This window comes from Bufo gargarizans, chromosome 6, assembly GCF_014858855.1.
Source record: "Bufo gargarizans isolate SCDJY-AF-19 chromosome 6, ASM1485885v1, whole genome shotgun sequence".
Lineage (NCBI taxonomy): Eukaryota > Metazoa > Chordata > Amphibia > Anura > Bufonidae > Bufo > Bufo gargarizans.
Window position 1 is genome coordinate 118463125 of NC_058085.1, and position 24310 is coordinate 118487434.

The window sequence follows — 24310 nt, forward strand, 5'->3', positions numbered from 1 at the left end:
TGCTGATCTGTGAGAAAAAGGACCTGTGGTAACGTCACTGCGCTCATCACATGATCTATCACCATGGTGATGGACCATGTTATGAACCATCTGATGAGTGCAGTGACGTCACCACAGGTCCTTTTTCTCAAAGATCAACAAAGAAGAAGACAAGCCGGGCTGCGCGAACAAGTGGATGAGGCGAGTTAAATAATTTTTTTAACCCATCCAGCCCTATTTTACTAAGCATTCTGTATTCAGAATGCTATTATTTTCCCTTATAACCATGTTATAAGGGAAAATAATAAAGATCGGGTCCCCATGCCGATCGTCTCCTAGCAACCGTGCGTGAAAATCGCACTGCATCCGCACTTGCTTGCGGATGCTTGCGATTTTCACACAGCCCCATTCACTTCTATGGGGCCTGCATTAAGTGAAAAACGCACAATATAAAGCATGCTGCGATTTTCACACAGCCCCATTCACTTCTATGGGGCCTGTGTTGTGTGAAAAACGCACAATAAAGAGCTTGCTGCTATTTAAACGCAACGCACAAGTGATGCATGAAAATCACCGCTCATGTGAACAGCCCCATTGAAGTGAATGGGTCCGGATTCAGTGCGGAAATCTCACCCGTGTGAACCCAAACCTAAAAAGGAAAAAAAAAAAATGGTACACACCATTTGGTCCTGTAAAATGCATCCATAGGAGAGCTGAATGGGAAGATGTAGTCATGTCACCTCTGGCAATCAGTTAACTGTTCAGATATCCAACAGGTGAATAGCAGTTTATTGAGATGCAGAACATATACAGTATATACAGAATTACTGCCTGCAGCAGCATCTCATCATGTCTGGCAGTGTAGAAGCATATCTAACATTGTTTTCCCTGTGTGTGTGTTGCGTTTGTAATTTTAGTTACAGTTAACTTTATTAACATGAGAACATCACCTAGAGAAAAGCAACCATTTTACAAATCACCTGGAAACAGGCAGCCATGTAAATACACATACAGTGGAGCAGTAATAGTCTCAATGGTTCCCACCATTAGTTCTATTTAGTTATCCCATGGAAGTTCACTCTGTGCTGACCGAGCACATATATGTCATGTAACACTGTTGCTTACTGATTGTCGGGGGGCTGTCACATGACTAATGCGATGTTTCAGTTAGGATGCATTACACAGGACTGACTGATTCATGGGCTAAACCAATCTACTGTGCAGATAGGGGTCAACAACCTGATATAAGTAAGGTATTTAAGCAAAATTTTAAAAACATGTATATTTAAAAATTGGATACTTTCCTATTACATAAATAATAAAATAAAAAAATGGAATACCCCTTTAAGTATTACATTCCTGCCATTCAAACGGCCATCCATGCAATATGTGGCCGAGTCAATGGAGTCTACAGAGGTTAGAGCCAGTTTGTGTTAGCAGCTCTGGATAGGGCCTCTTTCCCACAGGCATGTGCGCCCGAGCACAGTCCGTGGGGCAGCTGCATCGGATCGCGGACCCATTCACTTAAATGGGTCCGCGATCCGGCAGCTCCGCAAAAAGATAGGACATGTTCTATCTTTTTGTGGAACGGAAGTACGGGATGAAACAACACGGAAGCACTCTGTAGTGCTTCCGTAGGGTTCCGTTCCGCACCATTCCTCATCTCCGGATTTGCAGACCCATTTAAGTGAATGGGTCCGCATACATGATGCGGAATGCCCACGGAACGGCGCCCGTGTATTGCGGATCCACAATATGGCAATGGGAAGCACACGCCCGTGGGAAAGAGGCCTAAAAGAGGGGATCTGGACACAGGAAACCCCTCTATGATGTCCATATGTCCTAACCGAAGATATGGGAAGTCATACTTTTCAGATTTTCCATGCAAAATGAAATTGAAAGGGGGAATGGCTGATAGAAACATGGAGATCGGGGTGGTGCTTAAGAAACGTCTCACAAACATGGATTTAAATGCTGAGATGTATTGGAAAGGGGCTGTCTCATGGAGGGGGGGGGGGGGGGTCATTTAGCAACTTCTGTTATGGTTATTATTAACCCTAATAAATCTTTACTTCCGTTGTACCTCCTTGAAATAGATGAGGGGATTACATTAAGACCACTTCCCTTATATATTTTAATTTGATGAATCGCTCTTAAAATCAAGGATGGTTAGTTGCAGCTAGTGGATTTGCCATCTACTGCATAATATATACTGCGCACATGTAGGAACGGAGAAATTCCAGGAGCCAATTCGCTACTGAGAATATATTACTTGATTGCTGATCCCCTGATACAGTGACCCAAGTACCCCCATACCAGTAACTTAAAGGGCTTCTGTCACCCCCCCAAAACTCATTTTTAATTTTTGGGCATATTAAAATCCTTATTAGACGACTATTCCCTATATAGGGCTCTTACCTTGTTCCGTGGCTTCGTTTCATTAAACAAAAAAAAATAAAAAAAATTGAGCTTTTAAAATATGCAAATGACTTCACTACCAGCAAGTAGGGCGACTACTTGCTGGTAGCCGCCGCATGCTCCTTTTAAAAAAACGCCCCCTCCTTCGGTTGATTGACAGGGCCGGCCAGGGAGCGCTCTTCTCCTCCGGCTGGCCCTGTCAGCATTTCAAATCCCGCGCCTGCACCTTACGTGTCTTCATTCGGCGCAGGCGCTCTGAGAGTGCTCTCAGCACTCCCTCAGTGGGCCTACGCCGATGACGTCACCTCTAAACCCGAAAGAGAAGACATCATCGGCGCAGGCGCACTGAGGAAGCAAGCGTCCTTCTCTCAGAGCGCCTGCGCCGAATGAAGACACGTAAAGTGCAGGCGCGGGATTTGAAATGCTGACAGGGGCAGCCGGAGGAGGAGAGCGCTCCCTGGCCCTGTCAATCAACTGGAGGAGGGGGCGTTTTTTTTAAAAGGAGGATGCGGCGGCTACCAGCAAGTAGACGTCCTACTTGCTGGTAGTGAAGTCATTTGCATATTTTAAAAGCTCGATTTTTTATGAAACGAAGCCACAGAACAAGGTAAGAGCCCTATATAGGGAATAGTCGTCCAATAAGGATTTTAATATGCCCAAAAATGAAAAGTGAGTTTTGGGGGGTGACAGAACCCCGTTAAATGTGAAGGCGAGTTATGTGCTAACATTTCAGTATGCAAACTTATCAGCCCACATTAGTGAGCTGTGTCCACAATCAAAAAACAATAACAAAACGTCAACAGGATAGAGGCCAATGGGCGCTTGCCAGATTCTAATGTTCTTTTGAAGAAAGGGATGGCTAAGGAGTAAATTCTACGGCACAATTCTAGAAGAAATCTTTGACAGACTGGGCATGGCAAAGGGGTGAAATTCCACCCACCGCAGATTTCGTTTGTGCTTTGCGTTTGCTGCTTGTATTTGGTCTGGGTTCCCCACCAAAAATCGGCAACCTAACAGGGCCTTGTAAATACCCAAATAGACAAAAATGGAAGTCGATTCATCAACAGGATAGTGAGAACACTTTACATGAGGAAACTGAGTTAAAGGGGGGGGGGAAGTTCTGTCTAGTTTATCAAAATGGTGCACACTACATTATATATATGGCACAAATACAACCGATTGGACACACATCTCTTGTACTCCCCAAAAATCGGGCAAGCCAATCATGGTCATCACATTACTCATAAATACGGAGTACGTCACTTGAAGACACATGTCTAAAAACTGTGCGTGGTAACACATGTAATGATTAAAATAAGCTGGATGCTTCAGTTTCTCTGCAGTTCTGCCAGGACAGGGGTAGGCAACCTCCGGCACTCCAGCTGTTGAGAAACTACAACTCCCAGCATGCATACTTGCTCTGCTCTTCTAAGAACTCAAATAGAAATGAATGGAGCATGCTGGGAATTGTAGTTTCACAACAGCTGGAGTGCCGAAGGTTGATGATCCCTGTGCTAGGATTTTCTCATATGGGATCCGTACTCCACATGCCTGAAAAGCGTGGCAGAGCTGAATGGGCAGCACTTCTGCCCCTCTGTGTGTGCGTTTTTATTTTTCAACAAAAGGTTTGGTTACCCTTTAATCTCTTTCATTACAATGGTAATAACTTTACTGCAGCAGCCAAGACGCACATGGTAAACAAAGCCTATGGCCTCATCTAGTTGTCTGTAATGTGGGAGTATTTCTCCATCCATATTAGGCCTCTTTCACACGAGCAATACAGATTGTGCCAGGATCTGTTCAGGGAAAAAAAAAAAAAAAAAAGGATGGTAATCGCTCAGCAACCATCAGTGAAAAACGCATTGCATGCCTTCTGTTTGTCACACAAGCCCCATTCACTTCTATGGAGCCAGGGCTGCGTGAAAAAACACACAATACAGAACTTGCTGCAATTTTTTCTGAACGCAAAGATGTGTGAAACACGATGCTCATGTGCACAGATCCATTGAATGGGTCAGGATTCACTGCGGATGTTATGTGCTCAATGCGTGCATCGCATCCGTATGGAAAACTTGCTCATGTGAAAGAAGCCCCGACAGTCACAAATCCCAGCCTGACCACAGGTCTAATGATCCAAACTTACAGTATCACAGATCCTCGTGTTAGCTTGAGTCTACAGACCCACAGTTAGCTGCGATCTGCAGCTACTATACGGACGTTCAATTACAAAAATGTCGCAATCCTTGACCGCACAAAGTCACACGCATACACAGGCAATAAGACAGTTAGTAACTGGTCATGTGGCTTCTTTTTTTTTCTCCATTTTTACTTCTGCAATTGGCATCATTATCACATCCACGCGAGTGTGACGAGGGAGCATCATATCATTAAAATTATAATGTACAAAGTCTATATATATATTTATATAATATATAACTCATTTCTTGTAACTTTTTTTTTTTTCTCCCATTTTCAATTTCATTTGTCGGGGAATGCATTATGATGATTCAGAAAGTCCAAGATGTGCAACATGGGGAAGGGCAAGAAGGGTGCCAAGGAGGGTGCCCGCTTCAGATTCCCTGTTGCAGTGTGAGGGATACATGTGGAAGTCAGAGCTGGAGCAGTTTGATTTTTAGGTCCTTGTATATTAATCATTGCTCCCGAGTCCACATTTTCTCCTCTGGAACTATAGGGGATAACCGCGTCCAAAACCAAATCAGAACCAGAGAGAAAGGACAAAACCATCTCCCGATTACAGATGCCCCCTCCCTCTTCCTTACAGGGTTGCCCTTTAACCACAGGAGAGAAATAGGTGAACAAGGCCTAGGTGACATAGGTCCAAACCACAACATTGTAAATTTCCTCCCATTCCTAAGTTGAGGGGTAATATCCTGGAGTGTTACCTTTCTCTCAGTTTTTCATCAGTCTGGATAACGTAACAAAAGAAAAAAAGAAAATAAGAAGAAGAACTTGTGTGGGTTAAAGGACCCCGCCTTGTCTGTAGTGGGCATGTGCGTTCTTACATATGGGAGGGAAGTATCACCTCCACCCACCATCAACTCAGTAAGCTGGCGCATTGTCTTGTGAATGAGTCCACCTCTGACCCTACACAGGTGTGATGGAGGGAGTCCAAAAGTGTCTCTCTTCTCATAGGATGGCACAGCATCTGCAGAACCGTTGCCTGCTGCCCCCTACTGACGGAGGGGGTGTGACTGGAGCAAAGTAAGCATGGACTTTGATGTTGGGGAGATGTGTCTGAAAAAGGAAGAAGGTCAAGTACAAATACAACATTAGGAGGACAACTGTGAACAATAAAAGTATAAAAAAATAATAAAAAGCTTATACTCTCACCCGCAGCCTCTTTATGCCAGCCCTTGAAATTTGTTGGCAGTCGTACAATTCAATACGTTCCAAACTCTGGCAGCTTTTGAGGTGCTCCAGGGATGCATCAGTAATCAGAGGACAATTATCTAACTCTATGACCTCCAGCCGATCATGGGCACAAGCACCATTGCCCAGGTGGCGGATCCCTTCATCTGTTATTAGCTCGCAGTGGGATAGGCTCTGTGTGCATAAAACAGCAGTTATGGACTTCATTCACTACCATTATATGTAAAGTTGGAGTGTCCATCCCTACACTACAATGCTTAAGAAACTTGGGAGATCATACTTCTATTATAGATGTAGCAGAGCTTAATGGGTTTATCACTGACTCCAAAGACGTCGTTAATAACATTCTGTAGGTGCAGAAATTACTATTCTGCAAGGCAAAGGTAGTGTTTGAAACAAAACAAACTACTTCTAAATGACATGAGAACTTAAAATAGGTGCTGAAAAGAAGTTACGCAACTTTCCTATAGACTCGGATAACAAGGCCAGGGTTTCTGTAAGTTCTGACATAAGAATCAATGACAGCCTAGCTTCTTTACTCCTAGAGCAGTTTAAGAAAAAAAAGCGGAGCTCCGAGTGGTTGCTACAAATGCAGTTGAACATTTTGAGACACTTTGGGTACATGCACTGGTTTTCGCTGTGGTTCTGCACCAAAATCCATGTGTTACTTGTGGATTTTGACTCTGCATTGCAAAGGCTCAAATGACATGCTACGGATTCCAAAATCTGCGCAGCGGGTCAATTTCCGCACGGATCATTTCCGGATAGGGGGTACATACAATTTTCCAAAATCTCATCCACTTAGCTAGTTCTGTATTAGGTTGTACTCACACGACCGTATGTATTTTGCGATGCACAAAATACGGATGACGTCCATGTGACATTTTTTTTTGTGCGGACCCACTGACTTCTATGATTCCGCGGTCTGCATTTGTAACCAACAATAGGACATGTTTTGTATTTTGCAGAATGGACATACAGAAGCAGAAAGCATGTTGAAGACGTCCGTGTCTATGGTCATGTGGTGGTTTTGGGCACATGGTTTCTACAAGGTTAAAAAGCACATTTCACCTAGAAATGCTACTGAAACTGCACTACAAAACCACAACAACTCATGGTAAAATGGGTTGGATTTCTATTATGCCACAAGCGACTGGCCAATGTGAATACACCCTGAAGGGTATATGCACACAGTACATATTACAGGTAATGCAGTACTAGCTAAGAAGATGAGATTTTTTAACTATCATGTACACCATGCAGCAGTTTTACGTGCAGAAGTGTACCAGCGGCTATGGAAGCATATCAATTGTGCGGATTTTCAGTGCAGATTTCAACCTTTGCAATGCAAAGGTGAGATTTGGGACAAATCCGTGTCAAAATCCACATATGTTACTTGCAGTTTCTTGTTGTAGATTTGCAAAGGGTGAGATTCACACAAAGAAAAAAATATATAAAAGAAAAATCACACAAGCAACTGACATGCTGTGGATTTCTAAATCCTCACAGGAAAAAAAGCAAAGTGTACTCTCATTCACTTTGCTTGTACTCTATTACTATTGTGCTACTGGTTTACTGCATAGAAGAAAAAAAACGCGCGTAATCCGCAACATGTGCAGGTACCCTAAGTACCCTAAGGGTGTTGGTTACTTTTAGATTAATGTTAAAAACTGTGTAGTATAGACATATTGGTGCCGTTTTAAATGGTGTTTAAGCCAAGCCCCCTGCATAGGCAAGCCTTTCAATGGAAGAGGATGAATGACGGGTCTCGCCATATACCCATCCATCTGCAATCAACAAAGGCTTGTTGATCAAGGTTGAAAATGACACAAAAAGTCAAAACAGAGTATATTACTAAAGTCACAAAAGTTAGGGATATTTGGCTTTTGGTTATGGAAAACGTAAAAAAGTCACACTACAGTGATATGTCATGAAAGTAGGGCATTTAAGTAGAAGCATCCTACTCTGAAGGGCGGCCCCCAGGTCATTGAGGTTCTAGGGTACAGAGTTACGAGCCTCTACAGGGTGACTCAGGTTTTGAATGGGATTCAGGTCTGGAGAAAGTGCAGGCCACTCCATTTGAGGTACCTTAGTCTCCAGCAAATGATACGACCTCAATGAGCTTCATCTCGTCCATGAAGAGGATTCTAGGCCTGTGTTGTTCATGCAGAGGCACAATGACTGGACTTTTTTTCAAGTAGTATGGGCTTGTCATTGTACAATTCACAAAGTGTAGAGCAGTTCTGTATTGAGCAGACACACCTGCCCACACTAACACCACCACCAAAGGCTCATCTGGTGACAACAGTGGCTGATGCATAGCGCTCTCCTTGACGTCTGCAACATTGTTGGTGGCCATCATTTCTGCTCAGCGTGAATCGACTTTCATCTGTTAACAGTACTGAGGCCTACTGGTCCCTGGTCCAGCGTAGATGCTTCCTAGCCCATGCAAGATGATGACGCCTGTGTCTGGTGGTGTGGACGGTTACCTTTGCAGGTCATCTAGCACGAAGACCACGCTGATGTAAATGGTTTTGAATGATCAGTCAGGATACTTGGGTGCCTCTTACCTCCCTTAAATGTGCCTGGAGTTGCGTGGCATTAATCATCCGGTTCTGCAGGGCATTGTTCATAATGAAGCGGTCATCAGTGTGGGATGTGGCCAAAGGACGTCCACTTCTATACTTTTCTGTGACTCTCCAGTCTCTCTGTATCTCTGTTGCAACCTTCTGATGACCAGTGGCCACTTCCGTCTAAGAATATCCTGCTTGAAGCCTCGCAATGGCGAGGTACTGTCGATCAATTGTTAGGTATCGTCTTGGTCGCATGATGTCAAAATGTGAACGGCATGATGAGGAGCACTGTTTAAAGGGCTTCTGTCACCCCACTAAACTCTCTTTTTTTGGGGGTACTTATAATCCCAATACTGCGATATATCTATACATTATGTTATTAATCATTTTCGTTCTGTAGATATGTAAAAAAAAAAAATTACTTTTATAATATGCTAATTACCTGTCTACCAGCAAGTAGGGCGGCTACTTGCTGGTAGCAGCTGCAAAAAAACGCCCCCTCCTCCTGTTGATTGACAGGGCCAGCCGCGATCTCCTCCTTCGGCTGGCCCTGTCAGCATTTCAAAAATCGCGCGCCTGTGTTGATTCGGCGCAGACGCTCTGAGATAAGGAGGCTCGCCTCCTCAGCACTCCCTTAGTGCACCTGCGCCGATGACGTCTTCTCTTTCGGTGATGTCATCGGCGCAGGCTCACTGAGGGAGTGCTGAGGAGGTGAGCCTCCTTATCTCAGAGCGCCTGCACCGAATCAACACAGGCGCGCGATTTTTGAAATGCTGACAGGGCCGGCCGGAGGAGAAGATCGCGGCTGGCCCTGTCAATCAACAGGAGGAGGGGGCGTTTTTTTGCAGCTGCTACCAGCAAGTAGACGCCTTACTTGCTGGTAGACAGGTAATTAGCATATTATAAAAGGACGGTTTTTGACATATCTACAGAACGAAAATGATTAATAACACAATGTATAGATATATCGCAGTATAGGGATTATAAGTACCAAAAAAAAAAAAAGTTTAGTGGGGTGACAGAAGCCCTTTAAATACCAATTCTAATGGAACCAGGAAATGTATTGGGCGATTCATGGATCAAACACATGTTGTGAATTTTGCCATTAAGCTCCTTGTTAGAAACAGCAAGTTGTACAAACAATACTGAAACACTGAACAGTTGGACATATGCATTCAAAAGTTTAGACAAGGTCACATTAAAAGGGATTCTGTCACCAGGTTTGGGGCTATAGAGATACGGACATGCACGGCTAGATCGCCGCTAGCATGTCCGCAATATATGTGTCCTATAGGGCTGTGTGGTTTTAATTTCTTTAAAAAAGGATTTTATAGATATGTAAATGAGTGTTGAATGTGTCCAAGGGGCTGTACGAATCTTACTTGTGCCCAGCCGTGCCCACCTGTGAAGGAGCCCAGCGCCGCCTAGGTCTCCTCCTTTCATCAACGATAGATAGCCGTAATCTCGCGATGCGCGAGCTCGCACATGGGCAGTTCTTTCCCTGAGGCGCATCGCGAGATTACGGCTATCGTTGATGAAAGGAGGAGACATCGGCGGTGCTGGGACGGCTGGGCACAAGTAAGATTCGTACAGCCCCTTAGACACATTCAACACTCATTTACATATCTATAAAATCCTTTTTTAAAGAGATTAAAACCACACAGCCCTATAGGACACATATATTGCGGACATGCTAGCAGCGATCTAGCCGTGCATGTCCGCAGCTCTATAGCCCCAAACCTGGTGACAGAATCCCTTTAAGTTCACCTATAAGGGTTAGAGTGCATTTTCCATTCATCCTGAAATTCCACCCACAAGCCAAATATCCCTTCTTTTTTGCAAGTAGTGTAGATGGATGGATAGATTATTTTTTTTTATTATTATTATTGTTGCACTGCACTCATTTTGAGCTAAAAATATTTTTTTCAATTGGTCTTGGGCATTATAAAAAATTTGAGCCCCTTTTTCTGTACATCCTTAAGGTTCCCTAGTTTCCTCTGTATTTGTACTGTTTTCCATCAAGCAGCTCAGCTGACGGCTCCTGATCCATGACCTCCTAAACACTTAATATAGCTGAATTCTTCTTACTGATAAGAATGTGGCTTAAATAAAGTGTCTATGGTCTTGTGGTAATTTAGAGATAAGGTTTATTAGATGACTGCACAAAGTGAAAGTACAATTCACACAGCTGGTTAGATGGTTAGCCCTTTGTAACAAAACAGCTGGATATTTTTAATAAAGAACAATATAAAAATAAAAATAAAATTTAGCCCAAAATGAGTAAACTTCAATTATAAAAAATTGCCCTTGAGGGTGTACATAGCCTTTAAGTCCTTCAGTGTTCTCTTTATGTAGCAAGCCCTGCAGCTGTGGGAGTCAGGACATGTTCAGGGCAGGTTTCAGACCATTTGATATTAGAGGGGCTGTCAAGAGGTACAACCAACAGAAAAATCCATAGGAATGTTGCATAAATACTAAGCACAACTCAACTCACTCATGTCTCTATTGCATGGCATAAAGGTAGGTGGTGTAACACTGATTACAGTCCAGGCTGTGACTGGATATTACCTACCTGTGTGATATTTTAGCTTTGATCTTCAAGAAAACATGTCTTCATCAGCTCATGTCTCCGGCACTGGGTTTAGTAACTAAAACCTGAGATACTCACCAACACCTGCAGCCGTGGACAGTGTATGGAGAGCTGAATGAGGGTGCTGTCTGTTATCTGCAGCAGAAGAGTGAGGATGTCAGGACATTGTGCCCAGGCAAGGCCATTCAATCGCCAGTGTTTCAGTAAAGTGACACCACAGCTCACCTGTACACACTCCTCGAGATCCATCTTCTCCAACTCATGACAGTTCTACAGAAGGAAATAAAAAATTAAAAAATGATGATGGAGTGCTGCCAAGCTCCTTACTCCTTACCAGTGAGATGTATTAGTGCCGGATACAGCATTAAGTGTTCTGGCAAAACGGAACCGGTTTTCCGGTCTGCCCATGCGTAGACCTTTAAATATGCCAAAAAATAAATACCTGATCCGTTTTAATGCATGAGAGACTGATCCGGTATTTCAATGCATTTATCAGACGGATCCGCATCAGTCTGACAAATGCCATCCGTTTACGTCAGGATTGCCGGATCCAGCAGGCAGTTCTGGCGACAGAACTGCCTGCCGGAATCCTCTGCCGCAAGTGTGAAAGTACCCCTAGTTGCCCATAGCAACCAGTCAGATTCCTACTTTCCTTTTCCAGAGCTCTTGAAAGGTAGAATCTAATGTATCACAAGATCTGTCACAAGTTCCTCCAAGAATGAGCACAGATACAGAACAGAAACATTTTATCCTCCAACCTGGCTGATGTAAAGACACAAAGCAGGTAAGAAGGTAAGACCTACTATTAAGCCTTATTAACGCGTCAGTGTTCCACGTACGTGTTCTCCATGGACAGCACATGTGCCCATTCATTTTTATGTGTGTATTTACACATTAGCGTTTTAGGGCGGTCCGTAGGTCAGTTTTTGTTTTGTTTTTAGCAAAGATGTATGCTGTATTTTGTCCGTCTTCACGGATCTATCACGCCCCTTATAGTCTATGGGTCCATGAAAACCATGGATGCAACACAGATGCCATCAGTGTTTCACGGATCATTAGGAAGAGATGCTTTGAAAATTAGTTTTCACCTGTTCAGTGTCAGTGAAACACAGATGGCACACAAACAGCAAAAAACAGACACACGGACATCTTCATGGATGCATCACTGACCACCTTTTCACAGATTTAAGCACGGACACGGACATGTGAATGAGGCTTTACAGGAGAATACAAGAAACCCTTCCAGCCTTACTTTAGCAAGAGTGGTGAACCCAAGATCTGTCAGCTGTGAACATCGAGCTACTTCAAGTATTCTGCAAGAAACAAATGAAAGAGATTATACCTGGAGTTGATGGCAGAGGACAATATTATGTTCCTGCCTCAGGCATGGTCTATCGCAGGCATGGCCAACCTGAGGCTCTCTAGCTGTTGTAAAACTACATCTCCCACCATGCCCTGCTGTAGCCTGGGCATGCTGGGAGTTGTAGTTTTGCAACAGCTGGAGAGCCTCAGGTTGGCCATCCCTGGTCTATACGATTCTCTCTGGGGAGCACAAAGAAGTCATCTACATAACTGGATTTTACAGCTAAGTCCCACATTTTTCATACATCTGTAGGAGAAAATAAATGGTGACAACTGGCGGACTTTCAGTCATGGAGTATACTTTAATTTACCTGTTTGTATACAGATTTTTCTGGGTTTAGGATAGTTTACCACCCCCAACTCCACAATATCATATTCACCTGGGAAAGAACTGATGCCAAGAGCTCAGGGACTTTTCTAGAGTGCCTTCTCCTGAACTTTCATTACACCACTCAAGGCAATGATCTACCCAGTCCCCTCTCTATATACTGTATACCTCTGCTACACAGAACTATATAATACAGAGGATGGAGACGGCTCCTGAGTAATACTAGCAATTCTACTTCTGGGAAGGGAAATCCCTTTGATCTCTGCATTTGCAGGACCTGCGTAAAGAAAATCTTAGGGGAAGAGAGACTAAAATTAGAGCGGTTGTCCAGTCGGATTACATTTTTTATATTTTGCTCAGAGTGTTTTTTGGGGGGGGTTTTGGTTGTGCCATTCTGATGCTTACTGGTCCTCCTTCTCTCGACTTTTTGGTGTCATTTTGACACGCAGAAAATGTGGGTTACTGCTATGGCCAGCAATTGGTTAAATTTCTCCTGGCAGTTGTCGGGTGCCGAGCTAGATCCAAAAAGTGAAGAGCAACAGCAGCAGCAGGGAGGGCAAGTGCACTATATTAAACCCACCCTGAGACATGTATAAAAAATATAATCCTTTAACCCACAAAAGCTAATTTACCATTTTCTTCAAGTTTTGATATACGTTCAGCTTAGCCGTGCAGAACAGCAACCTGCACTCCATGTCAGTGGTAGCTGTATAGATGACGGCCATATTTTCATTGGGAATACTATGGACAACCATTTGTTCCCTTTAAATTAAGCAAATGAACACATTGATCCCTGACTGGAATAGGTAAAACTAACATGTTGGTATATGAGGGGCTGGGGGGGGGGGGGGGGGGATCTACACATTTCTGCCTCAGTGAGATGCAACCCCGCCTGTTACCTGAGTCGGGGGCAGTTCTGTCCCAGTGCATTAAGAATGGAGTCTGTGATGTTGGAGCAGCCGGAGGCGCAGAGAGATTGCAGCTTGTGGCATCCACGGCAAATCGTGATGAGACCGTCATCCGTTATTTGCTGCTGGGACAGAGGCAGTGAGAGCTGGGACATGAGCTAAAAGCAATGCGGCCATGGCTTGGACAGAGGCGACTGGGCAGAGATGTAATAAACAGGCGTCGCTAGAGTTACAGGTAGAGAGTGGGCAGAGGTTATAAGACAGTCTCAGGTGGACTACTGATAGTGTGATGAAGTGAAGGATAGTTTAGAAGGAACCCTAAAAAATCAGGGCAAATGCAAACACCGAAATAATGTGACTCACAGTAATGAATGAAATGAGCAGTCTACTCTTGGGGCTGGGACATGGTTTGGACATCTCCCCATGAGAGGGTGACTATTTATTTCTGTATATGCTCTACACAGGGCTACAAGGGTCCCAGCAATGGGCTGAACTTGTACAGAAGCCAAAGCAAAATACTCGTCAAAAGTGGACATGTCTTTCGTGGTACAGATCAGATTGTGGGTGGATTTGTACCTAAACTAGGGAAGGAGCAGAGCCACTGATGAGTGGACTTATGTTGGGCTGGATTCACACACACAATTCTGTAGACCAAGATTGCCTAATGGAAGAAATTTATCACTAAGTCTAGTCTGGACCAGCTGTTGCAAAACTACAACTCCCAATATGCAGGGCTTTCAGATGTTCCCAGAATTATCAAATCTGCATAAAAATGCTATTGCTGTGATAATCACATATAAGTAGTTATTGGAAGAGAAAATCCATTATGGACTTCAGAATGGAAATTTCTTCTGCTCCTGCCCTGGAAAACATGTCTATGTAAGCCCAGACCAGATGTGTAACTACAGTGGGGGTGCAGAGGTAGCAGTTATACCTGGGCACTGGAGCATGAGGGGGCCTAAAAGGTCCCCCTGCCCCAGGAGCTGAGTATTATGAAACATACAGAATAGTTGGGAGGCCTTGTAAAAGATTTTGCTTTGGGGACCAGTATCTTAAAGTTACACCACTGGTCCAGACTTAAGGCCTCTTAACATGGGCCGATACTGCAGGCATTTATTGGGAAGGAACTGTTCGTTCTGATAATTTCCTGCATTTACATGCAGCAATCACCTCCGCTGTGTGGGGATGAAAGATCACTGGAGTGATCGCTTGCCCACAATGGGGAACAGTGTTTCTTGGCAGCAGATTGATGTTTAGACAGCACAATCTGCTGCCCAGGAATGACTTATGGTTCTGAATCAGCGATGCTTTCACCTGGGGGGTGTTTGCTTGTTCATCGGGTGATCAGAGCCACCTCTACACAGGGCAATTATCGAGAAGGAGCGTTCCTAGGAACGTCCTTTCCCAATACTCAGAGATCATTGGCCTGTGTAAAGGGGCCTTTACCTATACATACCCATAAAAATAGACTGCTCCTTGCAGACACTGAGAGGTCTTGTATAGGGATTCTTCAGGAGAGAGCTAGCAGACAGTGGCAGTTACACACAATTTTTTAATCTCCAGTCCACTTACTGAACATGCCTGTAGATTTAATGTGACAAGCTCTGGACAATGTGATCCAATGCACTTAAGAGCCTCATCTTCCAGCTATACAGGGGACAGATACAGAAGGAGAGAGCAAGAGTTAATGTCCATATATAAGACTATTACTGAGACCACCCCCTCCCCTCTGAAACACAAACACGCTATGTGTGCTAGATCTACGGCCAATTTATTCAGCAAACCCCCTGTAAACGTCATAGAAGTCCTGAGCTTCTACTTGTATTCTCAGCTACAGGACTCTATATGCATCAGTGACATATTATTAGTAATGGACACAAATGTTCCACCACCTCTGATATTCATCAATGACGCTCTTGACTTTGAAAGATTCCTTACATTAGGATTTTAGCTCTTCCCACATCAACACAATAACATTTTAAAAAAAAAGTGAATGATTCACCTGGATGTTCCTTCAGGAACCCAATTAAAGGGGTTGTCCAGTCGCATGAAATTTTCTGTTTATACAATGCTATAAAATAACAAAAGAAGTAATACTCACCTTACTTATCCCCTGCCGAATGGTCCCTTGCTGGTGTCTGTTCAACTGGATCCGGCGATGTGAGTGCTGCAGCCAATCAGTAAGTGATGACTTCAGTGGTGATCGCCGCAGTTAGTGCTTGGCTGCAGCGATCACATGTCCATATGTCACTGCTGCAGCCAGGTGAACAGAGACCAGTGGGGTACCTGGGAAGTGTCAGCACAGGCGCCTCAGGGGACTAAATCCTTTTGTTATTTTATAGAACTGTATGTGGTTTGTAAAATAAATAAAAAAAAGTTATGCTGGATTTTTAATGGCCCGACCTGGCAGGCAATTGGAGGGAAGGAACAGTTCTTTCCGGATAACTGCCTGCTCGTCAGTGGAGGTGATGAGCTGTATGTACATGCAGGGATCACCTCCACTGTATGAGGATCAGCGATGGCTACTCCCATTGCTCGTCCTCAGGCAGAGTCATTGTTTCTGGACAGCAGATCGCCATTTAGACAGGATCTGCTGCCCAGAAAACGAGATTTTTGTATAACTTACCAGTAAAATCTCTTTCTCGCTCTTTCCTTGGGGGACACAGAAGACCTTGGGTATAGCTCATCTCCATAGGAGGCGTGACACTAAGTGAAAACTGTTAAGCCCCTCCTCCACAGCTATACCCTCAGCCTGGAGAGAGAGACTGCCAGTTGCGTGTCCAAGCAGTGAGAAAAGGCAAAGCCCAACAAGGAACCAACAAGCCAACTACCCAATGGGTAACAAAAAACTCGGAAACTGTACAGAGAAAAACAATGAATGGGTGGGTGCTGTGTCCCCCAAGGAAAGAGCGAGAAAGAGATTTTACTGGTAAGTTATACAAAAATCTCGTTTTCTCGCCCAGTTTCCTTGGGGGACACAGAAGACCTTGGGACGTTCAAAAGCAGTCCAAAAGGGGGAGGGACCACAGCACCAAGGTGAAGCACCCGAAAGGCATCAATGAACCGCCGCCCGCAAACCCAGGCGGGGCAGGCAGCATCTGCCAAAGTCAGAGTATGCACCCTGTAGAACTTGTCAAGGCGTGCAAGGTAGACCTGTGGCCGCCTTGCCCAAATGCATGGCCGAAGCCCAATGCCTCCGGCCCAGGAGGCACCGACCGCTCTGGTGAAATGAACGGTGACACCAAGACAGAATCCTGCCCTAGGTGCGGAAACCTCAGCAATAGCCAATCTGAGCAAGCGGAGGACAACCACCCTGGAGTCCGTCAACCCTATGCACAGACCTCCTGGAAACCCAAGAGGCCGAACATCTACAAGAGTCGGAGATCTCCAAGTAAAAAAACGGCAAGGCCCAAACAACGTCCAAATAGGTGAGGTGTTGAAGCGAAAGGCAAACACCACCTTCAGAAGGAAGGAAGGAAGGAAGGAACGAAGAAAAACGGGATGTAGAACAGCCCTGTCCTGGAAAAGACAGAAGGCTCGTAACAAAAAAAGGGCCATTCCGGCACCCGTCAGAGACACGACTGATACAGAACACAACCGTACCGGACAGAAGGGGTAGAGAGAACCTCTGTAACGGCCCCAAGGACAAGATTGGAGCGCCGAGAGCTCAGTATATAGTCCCAGGGCGGTACCGAAGGACAGTACAGAGGAACCAAAGAGCCACTCCGAGGAAGAAGGTCTTGGCAGGCCCAGAGGGCCGGGAACGCTGGAAGAGGAAGAACAGCGCCGACACTTGACACCCCAAGTAAACGACAGAACCATGGGGAGAGAAATTCAGAGTGGGGAATGCACAGCTTCCCACAGAACCCCATACAAAAAACCCTAAGCCTTACGACAGATCCTGGACGAAACACAGCCAGGAGTGGACAGTAGCGAACCCGCTGGAGTCGCCTGGCAAGCGGGCGAAAACCCAATGTGATCAGGCGCAGACCAGTAACACGGGCAGAAGGGTCGACAAAACTAGCCCCGTCGGCCCTCGAACAACGTTGTCCCGTATCCACCCGAGTGGGGGAGCAGAGGACAGATGGAAAGAACCCAAAGGATCCGCCAGATACCAGGAGAAGACAGGCAAAAGTCCATGCTGATGTAACCACGTTGTACAGCCCCGCTGTGGGAGATCAAAGGACAATCTGGATCGAAAAAGGTAGTCCCCCCAAGTTATCAAGAAGGCAAGTCTACAGCAGGACCATGCAATCTGCACTCAGCGGGAGGACAGCACGCGGTAGACTCAGTAAATAGGCACACAGCTAATACAGCCAGTGTGAACCAGGGAGACAGCACGAGGCCAAAAGGAACACCGGAACCATCCACATGAACAACCATGCTCTCCCCAAAGGGGAGGACAGTGAAAGAACAGCCTCTGAAGTCCGGCGGGAAGCCACATCGGAGTGATCCGTACCGAGCGGGAGCCAAACAAAGCCGGCGAGATAAGGCAGTGGAGACAGAGGCCGGCATAACACCCTCCAACCGAAAGGAGGAGGGGTGGGCAACAGGGAAGCCATAGGCCAGCTGAAAAGCAGAACCCGCTACACTGAGAGACGCCCGGTCCACCGCCTCGCAGAAGGCGAATACCTTGGAGAACCCAAGGCGGAGGTCCTCCGGACCTGGGTAATCGAGCACCCAAGAGAAGTTGGGTGACCTTCCAGAGAATAGCAGCCCGAACCTGGCAGCAGATCAGACAGAAGCGCAGAGGCGCCAAGAGGAAGGACTCATACCACACTGCATCCGAAGAGGAGGAAATTGCAGCAGGCAAGGGAATCGCAGTCCTGCACGAGCCAACGAAGAATTCGAGAGGCGCTGCAGACAACAGCACTCTCGAGCATGTGACCACTAGCGCAGGGGAACAATGCCGCGGGAGGACGAATGGGTACGTATCTAGAGACCACGAACACACCCCGGGCGGAAGGGCCACGAAAGGAATGAGTACCACCCAGCTAGGTGCAGTAGCGAACAAGTAGAGCCCGTCTACTTATAAAAAAGGTATATACCTTGAATACATTGGGCATTCATCTGCTGTTTGTTGGACACCACCTCAGGCCCACACAGTTGGACCGAATGAGCTCTTTAGAGAATAGTGCAAGGCTTGCTGGAAGCACCATATCCCAAGAGAAAAAAGTACATCTCAGGATAAAGGGGGGCATACGGACGAGTAGCCCCGTAAGCAGTGAGAAGGCCAACCCACCTATGGGAGGAGAAGGCATACACGGCCCAAACAACGGATAGAGCGCACAAGAAAGTCCGCCCACTGCAAAAAAGTCACTCAGCGAAGAATCAGCCAGAGTCCAACCGTAACAATGGAAGTGCAAAGTGCAACCCGAAAGGTAGTCATGCACAAGACTAGTACGGCATGCGATGGAACGCAAACAGTCCGCCCAGAAAAGGGGGAAAATGTACCTGGCAACCACTGCAGAGGCCTGCCCAAAAAAAAAGGGGGGGATGCCAAGGCCAGTACCTACTCCGGAAAGGTAGGGCATACCATACTCCGCCCAGAAGGGGGCCATGCCCATGGCCGCACATATCCAGCAGAACGCAGGAAGGTCCACTTTAGTGAAAGGGGGCATGCACAGGTTATTCTATCATTAAGTGATTGTGCAAAAATCCACCCAACACCGAAAGTCGTGAGAGTGCACCACTCCGCCAATGAAGGGGGACGTGTACCAGTCCAGCACAGCATAAACAAGGACAGCCGTGGATCGTGTGAGCGTGCAAAATGCCGCCCATGGAATAATGGGGGGGTCATGCACAAGACCAGCACCGTATCCAATGGAAGTGCCAGCATTCCACCCAAGTTAGAGGGCATGCTCATGACCGGCAACGCATCCAGTGAGTGCAGTATTCCGCCCAGAAATGGGGGTCATGCACATGGCCAGCCACGCATCCAGTGAGAGCGCCGCCATGGATGAGAGTGCACGTATGTCGCCTGAGGAAAGGAGACATGTCCATGGCCGGCAGCGAATCCAGTGAGAGTGCGGCACACCGCCCACGGAAGGGGGGGGGGGGGGTGGTGGTCATGCAGATGGCCTGCAACGGATCCAGTGAGAGTGCAGTGTACCTATGAAAGGGGTTCACGCACACGGCCGGCACCGTATCCGGTGAAAGTGCAGTATTCCGCCTAAGGAAGGTTTCATGCACATGGCCGGCAGCGAATCCAGTGTTCCGCCTATGGAAGGGGAACGTGCACATGGCCGGCACCGTAACCGGGGAAAGTGCAGTATACCTCCTTATCCGGGGAGAGTGCAGTATACCTCTCATGGAAGGGGTTCATGCACATGGCCAGCACCGTATCCGGTAAGAGTGCAATATTCCACCTATGGAAGGGTTCATGCACATAGCCGGCAGCGAATCCAGTGAGTGCAGCGTCCCGCCTGTGGAAGGGGGTCGTGCATATGGCCAACACAGCATCCGGCGAGAGTGCAGCAGTCCGCCTAGAAAAGGGGGATCATGCACGAGGCCAGGCCGCAGCCAGGGAGAGTGCAGTATTCCGCCTAGGAAGGAGGGTCATGCACCTGCAGCCACCAGAACTGGAGTGGGTGACGAAGTCTGGTCAGAAAAAAATCTGCATGCACTTGGCCAGCGCCGAATCCCGGGAGAGGGCAAGAAAAAACGCCTGGGAGGCGCCGCGGCCGGGGAACACGACACACCGCCTAAGAGAGGGGGGCATGCATACAGACAGCAGTACTGAATGATGAGGCTGCCGCGTCCTGCGCAGCCCACAAGTCCAGCTATTTAAAACAAAATAATAGTATTCTTTTTTTTTTTTTTTTTCTTTTTTTATTATTATTTTTATTATCATTATTATTTATTTATTAATATTACAGCCTCCCTGAGGCAGAAGGGGGGCCACCATACAGGGGCACAGGCCGTACAGGCCCTCAGGAGCCGGCCAGTACCCAAAGGGTTAACAGGCATCTGGCCTGGGGGCGGCGCAGCGAACCCCTGGGGGTGGGGGAACCTCCAGGCGGGAAGAATCCGCGCCTGGAGAGTTCCCGCCCCCCCCCCAGAGGCCAGAATGTTGCGGCCTAGTAGGCCGTGAAGCCGGGGCCTAAATTTTAGCGTCGCCCGGCTGACCGGGGCCGCAAGTATTTAAAGTATCGGCCGGGCCTAAGCCGGCCGCGGGAGCCCCCGTACCGGTCGCGGGTGCCCAACCCGAGCGCCGGAAGTGCGCAGCAGGCCGCGAAGCCTGAACAAACTATGCAGCGCCCCGGCCGGCTGGAATGCACCGACGGCCGGCCGGGACCTGTTGGAACACAGCGCTATCCAATGCCGGCTGCGGGAGCCCACCCGGCAGCCGGGAGAATCAGGGACCCGAGAGGAGCGTGGAGGTGCGGCCCAGTAGGCCGCGATGTCTGGGCCCAAAGTTGCGGCGTCCGGCCAACCAGACGGATGGTCGGCCGGCCTAGTTAGAGCATAGTGCGCACATGCAATGCAGACCGCGGGTGCCCACCCCGCGGCCCGGAAGAGTCAGGGGCCCGAGGAAGGAGCACCGGATGGTGCGGGCCAGCAGGCCGCGAAGCCTGGACTAAATTTTGGCGGCGCCCAGGATTACCCATGCCGTCAGGAGCGGCAGCAGGTCCTGAGCAGCGCACCGGTAAGCGCCCCCTCCTTGCGCGCGTCCTGCACCAGCGGTATGATCTATGGCGGGGAAGAGAGGAGCAGATTGCCGCCTTGCGGCACCCCAGGGACCACCCTAGGTCCAGCAGGGCCACCCTATAGCCACTCTGCTATAAGAGACAAACATTTTAAATCTGTCTTTGGTAAAGCAATGGGTAATGCCTAAACCTTGCACCTCTCCGCTCTCGGATAGGCTACCAGTATGGGGGTCAGTCACGCAGGAGACCGGGGAGGGAGGGGACGTAGGGCTGGAGAAGCCACTCTCTCACCACAGATGTCTTCACCCTCGGTCCGTTCCAGCAGGGTCGCCCCTTCAGCTACTGGCACCGTAGTGGCAGGACGCTGGAAGAGGGGCTTGGCGTGCGGGCGACCCTTGCGCTGGCGGGATGCAGGGGAGCTGGGCTGCCCTGGTCCACCTTGCCTTCTGTGGGGGAGGCAGCAGTGCGGATGACCGGCACTGGCGCAGCTCAACCCCGGGAGAAACAGAGAGGTCTAGTGCGTCTCTGTTGTCCCGTATTCTGGAACAAAAAGAAAAGAAAAAGTAAAAATCAAAAATTTTAAAACAACAAAGGAGAAAACAGCCCTGCAGTAGCAGGGAGTGTCTTGCCTCCTTGGACACTAAGCAAAAACTGGCAGTCTCTCTCTCCAGGCTGAGGGTATAGCTGTGGAGGAGGGGCTTAACAGTTTTCACTTAGTGTCACGCCTCCTATGGAGATGAGCTATACCCAAGGTCTTCTGTGTCCCCCAAGGAAACTGGGCGAGAAATAATGATTTAATGTGCAGCATAAACAATGATTTCACCCAAAGAATGGCCATTTTGTTCATTCATAGGTTGATCGGTGGCACATTTACACAGAAAGATTATTGGGAATGAGTGTTCGTAGTAACATTTATTCCCAATAAGCTGCCCGACAACTGGGCCGTGGTAAATCCATGATGCCATCTGACAGGAAGAGACCTTCAGGTGAACGCGAAGCATACAGAAGTACAGTACAGCTAGGAGGCTGCACAGCTGGAATATGCTCGTGGTGAATGAGCCCTTAGGGTTAGTTCACACAGCAGAGACCCTTCTGGTTTCTACTGCACTTTTTCAATTTGAATGTGACAGAGCCACTAATGGTTTCCAGCAGCATCCATGTGAGCACAGCTCCAAGAATGAACATGGACTTGGTCCAGGAAGTTAAACCTGAACGGCGGTGCAGCCGACTACCGGAAACAACAGGAGGCAGTTTCCTAGCTGCATTCCTAACGTTAGATCATTTGAAATCTCAATAGACCCACATCAAACCTCTCTCTGATATGGCTCCATTGACAGAAGGGTGCCCATTACAAGAGATACAATTTGCAAGGCGAAAATGTCTAAAGGCGGGTTTAGACGGGCTGATGGATCGGCTGATTGTCGGGAAGGAAGCGTTTCTTCCAGACAGTCGGCTGCTCGCTCAGTGAAGGAGACCGCACATTTACACGCAGCAATCTCCTACACAGTATGAGGACGAGGGATTACTATTGTGATCCATCGTCCGCATACAGAATCTTTGTTTCTGAGCAGCAGATCACTGTTTAGACCACATGATCTGCTGCCCAGAAGCCATGATTGGTGTTGCATGCACGAACGACAGGATCTCCCCGATGAACAAGCATTTCGCTCGCTCATCAGGTGATCGACGGCACATTTAGAGCGTTGGCAGGAATGGTCATTTCCGATAATCTGGACAATTAGTGGTTTGTCTAAATCCTTTAAGTTGGATTTACATGGCCTGATATTCAAGCCAATGATCAAGAACACTCACTCCTGATAATCAGCCCATCTATATTTGCTACAGATCACCGGATGAATGAGCGAACTGCTTATTTATCGGGTGAAATGATCTTGGGTGCGGACACCTCAATCACTGCTGCCGGGCAGCACATCCTGCTGTCTAGACAGCGCTCTGCTGCCCAGGAACACCACTCGTACTCATACTCTGGAGGTGAATGCTGCATTTAAATGCAGCACTTTCCCTCCATTTAATGAGCAGCAGACTGTCGGGGAGGAACGATTCCTTCCAGACAATTGGCTGCCCCTTGCCTAAAGTGAAGTGTTACTCCTGAAAGGTTTATTGGAGAGGTGTTTGTTGGAGCCGCCTTCAGGCATTTACAAGATGTCGTTGATGGATCAAACGCACACTCAAGCAAAGGGAAGAATATAAGACAATGGACGTACCTGAGTGCAACCCTTGAGGGACAGAAACCGCAGCCCCCCACAGCCCTTTACCAGTGCCTGGATCCCATCCTTGCTGATCTGATCACACCAAGAGATGTTGAGTTGCTCCAGCAGGGGGCAGCCCTCACTGCCATGTACAAAACAAGAGAAAAGCACCACGTTGCAAGATTATTACATTTTATACTATTACTTTCTAGCTCCATGCTAACTGTGCAGGAAATCTGAAGATGCTCAGATAGCGGAAACCTCAGCAGCACCGACTAAAGGCTACTTTCACACTTGCGGCAGAGAGATCCAGCAAGCAGTTCCGTCGCCGGAACTGCCTGCCGGATCAGGCAAAATGTATGCTAACTGATGGCATTAGTAAGACTGATTAGGATCCTGATCAGTCTTAAAAATGCCTGATCAGTCGAAAAAATGCATTGAAATGCAGGATCCGTCTTTTCGGTGTCAACTGGCAAAACGGATCCGGCATTTATTTTTTTCACCTTTTTTTTTTAGTCTGCGCATGCCGGAAAAGAAAAACGCAAGTGTGAAAGTACCCCAAGTTAAATCTGTAAGAAGTTAAAGGGATTGTCAAGGATCAGAAAAAGGCTTTGCTTGTCCACCACCAAAAGCAACACCAGTTTTATCCAGGAGCTGTGCATGGCATTGCAGCTAAGGCTACTTTCACACTTGTGTTCAGGGTTCCGCTTGTGAGTTCCGTCTGAAGGCTCTCACAAGCGGCCCCGAACGGATCCGTACTGCCCCAATGCATTCTGAGTGGATGCGGATCCGCTCAGAATGCATCAGTCTCCGCTCCGCTTAGCAGGCGGACACCTGAATGCTGCTTGCAGCGTTCGGGTGTCCGCCTGGCCGTGCGGAGCCAAACGGATCCATCCAGACTTA

The 24310-nt window shown here is 47.3% G+C and overlaps 1 protein-coding gene across 4 annotated transcripts in view; it reads right to left on the reverse strand.

Moving 5' to 3' along the window:
* Window positions 1-3052: 3052 nt before the first annotated feature.
* FBXL20 (F-box and leucine rich repeat protein 20) overlaps window positions 3053-24310 on the reverse strand; it is a 41608-nt gene continuing 20350 nt past the window's right edge. For 2 of the 4 annotated variants that reach the window (XM_044299921.1, XM_044299923.1), the window contains exons 8-15: window positions 23423-23549; window positions 15121-15195; window positions 13540-13670; window positions 12203-12263; window positions 11176-11220; window positions 11029-11085; window positions 5749-5961; window positions 3053-5652 (exon numbers count right to left, since the gene is read on the reverse strand). In XM_044299921.1, coding sequence (XP_044155856.1) covers window positions 5545-5652; window positions 5749-5961; window positions 11029-11085; window positions 11176-11220; window positions 12203-12263; window positions 13540-13670; window positions 15121-15195; window positions 23423-23549 — 817 coding nt within the window. In that variant the 3' untranslated portion in view covers window positions 3053-5544. Of the gene's footprint in view, window positions 5653-5748; window positions 5962-11028; window positions 11086-11175; window positions 11221-12202; window positions 12264-13539; window positions 13674-15120; window positions 15196-23422; window positions 23550-24310 lie in introns of all 4 variants that reach the window. The other 2 variants (XM_044299920.1, XM_044299922.1) reach the window with 1 other exon arrangement.